We start from the raw sequence: 4,100 nt of genomic DNA, 5'->3' as shown, positions 1-4,100 counted from the left end.
GAGTCGTCCCCCTCGGTTTGTGCTGCAAAGTTCCCATCCCGGGGAGCGGCCACTTGAAATTAATCTCAAATTTCCCCACTACAACAAACTTTTGAGCTTATGTTCAACAAAGTCTGCTTCAAACAAATGATGAAGCATGTTCGCTCTGTCCCTGTAAACAGTGGCAACCTTTCTCCACTGCGCGAATTTGTTGCTCCTCGACTTCGGAACCCGAAAAAGTTGAAATTTTTTCTCGTTGCATCCCGGGATAATGCAACGATCTTGCAGCAGCAATGAAAATGTTAACCATGGAGCTTAACGTTTTATAAAAATAAACTATTTTCCTGATTGCAAGCAGTGACATCATTGAAGTCATTTGCCATTTTGAAGAAGGCTACTTTTTCTACAATTGTACAAACTTTTTGATCACCAAAAACGTATAAAACAATGCAAATATCCAATTTAAAAAGTGAAAATTCTGAATGACTCACGTTTGACAGTTGTTTTACATTTTTATTACCGTTACCACAACAGCGCCACTGGTGGCCGGTGGTTGGTTGGAGTTGACTATCAGTTCACGGTTGACTAATGGGCATATTTTGAAAAAACATTTTGAAATTTTATCGTCTCATTTCTGTAACCGATTCATTGGGAATGCACATAAAATCCGGATCGGACGCGTTGCGGCAAAGTGACATCTAAATCTATTGTCTAGCTGTCAAATTTACGTCAACACAACGCAAACGGATCTAATGTGGGTGGCCCTTTACCACAAACGAAGTGACAGACGGAGCGGCTCGAAAACTTTGGTGACTAACCTTCTATTGCAATTTTTCAGTGTACCACCACCACCAACACCACTACTACTGGATTGTACCACATGGCAACACTACTATCACAAACGAAGTTACAGACGACTAACTGGCGAAGAAATCCATTAAAATAATGTGGTTCACTGTAATAGAATTTTCTTGGAAGCTTGTGCCATCATCCACCAGATGGGTTAGTTTTTTTTGTTTTGATTTGAACAAAGTTGATTTTGTGTACAATGATTCTTTGACAGTGTGCAAAGAGTGCGTATCATTTTGTCATTTTTTTATGCATTTCAGTTTTGAGTAGAGTGAATGAGATAGAACCAAAACATTCTAGTACATTTGGTGAAAATGCTAGTTCAATCTAATAGTAGTGTCATAGAGGTAACTCTAAGACCACTGGGTCCCGAAGAAAATCATTATTATTTTTGGCTCACTCAGTACCAGAACAACGGTCCCAAGCAGTCCCAAGCTATTTCACTCACCCCTGCATGAATCCACACACCCCTGATGTTATCTGTCAAACTTTCATAGCGAATCAAAACAAACATAGTGTAGTAATAGAATTTCAACTAGAATAGGGTACGTTAATCGTTTGCTTGGGACCAATAGGCTACTAAGGCTCTGAATCATTTGGTGGATTATTTTAATTTTTGGTTAAAATTTGACAGATGAAAAGTTATCGATTAACCCTGCTATCCGAGCATGGTTATTTCTGACAGACAAGAAGTTAAATTTTGACAACCGTGGCTCGAAAACCGGTCGATCGACAGCACGGGGATTTTCGAACATAGAAAATAACTTTCGAAATGTCACTTTTAACCACGAGTTAAATTTATCTCGGCAAATGGTTCACAGCCTAAAGTGGTGAGCCAATTTAAAATCGTTAGTTTCGTATTGATTGTTGGTATTACCACAAACGAAGTGACAGACGGAGCGGCTCGAAAACTTTGGTGACTAACCTGCTATTACAATTTTTCAGTGTACCACATGACAACACCACTACTACTGGATTGTACCACATGGCAACACTAAGAGATGAACTAGCCTCAGGCTAAAAATCTCTAAAATAAAGAAAAAAAAAAAAAAAAAAAAAAAAACATGGCAACACTACCAACAATCAATACGAAACTAACGATTTTAAATTGGCTCACCACTTTAGTAGCCTATTGGTCCCAAGCAAACGATTAACGTACCCTATTCTAGTTGAAATTCTATTACTACACTATGTTTGTTTTGATTCGCTATGAAAGTTTGACAGATAACATCAGGGGTGTGTGGATTCATGCAGGGGTGAGTGAAATAGCTTGGGACTGCTTGGGACCGTTGTTCTGGTACTGAGTGAGCCAAAAATAATAATGATTTTATTCGGGACCCAGTGGTCTTAGAGTTACCTCTATGACACTACTACCACAAACGAAGTGACAGACGACTGATGATGGCACAAGCTTCCAAGAAAATTCTATTACAGTGAACCACATTATTTAAATGGATTTCTTCGTCAGTTAGAGCAACCGTAACGGTCGTTGTCATTTGCGCGACTATTTTAACAGCGCACAGCGCTCTCATTTTGGTTTAGTCACTCTTCTCCACACCGGTCGCTGCTATCGTGGTTATCAATTTACTCATCTTTGTCCGTACCGGTAGTGAGCATTTTGACATTTCTACGAATAGCAACCTTTCTCCCGCGCTGCTAAATTTGGTAGCGCGCTTCTCACCGAGAAGCCGACTGCTATTTTAGTTACTCGTATGGCAACCCCCGATACGGTAGCTGCGCTATGATGAGGGCTGCTAAAATGAGTTTAGCAGCGTACCGTTACGGTTGCTCTTAGTCGTCTGTCACTTCGTTTGTGGTATTACACATTAATGTGGAAACGCAGCCCTAATAAAAAATAACCATAAACGAACGATAACCCAAATCATTGAACTATTCCACAAATGGTTTGGATGATACCCAGAACACGTCGTTAAGCAAATTAACCATACAATTTTTATTAGGGAGTTTACACATTAATGTGTTAACGCAGTTTACACATTTTATGAGTAGGCCCCTTTTTTCACGAAAAGTGTGAAATTTTACTCATTAATGGCTTTACGCTGGTTACCGTGTATTACCGTGTGTTCATCATTAAAAAAAAGCTAAAAAAAAAGTTCATCATTGTTTACGAATGCTGTACAAAAATAGATCCAAAAGTCTAGAAACGCAAACAAAATGTTGAAGTTAGCTAACAGTTTCAAAAAAATTCAATTATTTCGATCATTTCACTGCAGCCATGGTGATTTAAATGGCTTTAAAAAGCAAGGAAAAGTGCTAAGCAAATTAATGTTTGGTTCGGATAAGAATAAACGAAAATGGTACGGTGAAAAGACTACAACAACAATTTTCTCATCGCCTACGATATTAGCTTCAACCAAGGGCCAAGGCAAGGAGTCAACCAGAAGGTTAACCGTACTTAACAAACTGTTTATGGAACAGATCACAGACTTGATGGCCACTGGAGAATATTCCGAAAAAATAGTTGGTTATGGAATACAAATATCTCGTGTACGGGTCACCACGGACTTCCATGGCGTTAATGTCTTTTGGTTTGCAAGAGATACTGCGCACGATCCGGAGATAGGTCGCCTTTTGAAACGTGTTGCTGGTGGTCTGCGCCACGAATTGTCACAACTCCGATTAATTGGGCAAGTTCCAAAATTAACTTTCGTCAAAGATAAGACTCATGGTCTCAGCGCTGACGTAGATAGTGCCCTGCGTCAAGCTGATTATGGAGATGATTACGTACCAACCAATCCGACGTTAGTGCCGAGAAGTGAGATCAAATTGCAAACGGAATTACCTCCAGAAGTTCGAAGAAAGATTGACAAGCTGGAGAATGAAATCCAGTATCCGCGGGAAGATCATGATCCACTTCCGGACATGCGCCATGATGTGTTAGGACTGGAGCACGGATTAATAATGAATAAAATCAAGCGATCGGTCAGTAAATCCAAACAGGCATGGACACAATATAGCGAAGACAAAAAAGTCACCATAGACAAGCTGCAATGTGCTGATTCTAAAGATATGGATAACAGTTTAGTTGATGCAAAACTGCCATTTAGTAAAAGTTTAGAACGACAGAAATTCAGAAAGCATATCAATGCACGAAAATCTTCTGAGCACGATCTAATAATGGCTTACAGGCAGACTTTGGATGAGGAACCCGAAACATTAACCAAAGATGATGACTTCATTCTAGACGATATTGATCATAAACATAAAAAATAGTCTAGTGTTGGAAGGCATAGTAGTAAATACATAGTATC

At 39.4% G+C, this 4,100-nt stretch overlaps 1 protein-coding gene across 1 annotated transcript; it reads left to right on the top strand.

Annotated features, from left to right (window-relative positions):
- The first annotated feature begins 2,973 nt into the window (after positions 1-2,973).
- LOC135708739 (putative ribosome-binding factor A, mitochondrial) lies at positions 2,974-4,100 on the top strand. The gene has a single exon (XM_065230860.1). It carries the CDS (start codon positions 3,004-3,006, stop codon positions 4,060-4,062), a length of 1,059 nt encoding a protein of 352 aa, XP_065086932.1. The 5' UTR covers positions 2,974-3,003; the 3' UTR covers positions 4,063-4,100.

The sequence above is a fragment of the Ochlerotatus camptorhynchus genome, unplaced genomic scaffold, assembly GCF_037179485.1.
Source record: "Ochlerotatus camptorhynchus isolate MF236.1 unplaced genomic scaffold, CSIRO-AGI_Acam_v1.1 ptg000032l, whole genome shotgun sequence".
NCBI lineage: Eukaryota > Metazoa > Arthropoda > Insecta > Diptera > Culicidae > Ochlerotatus > Ochlerotatus camptorhynchus.
The sequence above is the reverse complement of the archived record's forward strand: the minus strand, read 5'-3'. Positions and strand labels throughout refer to the sequence as shown.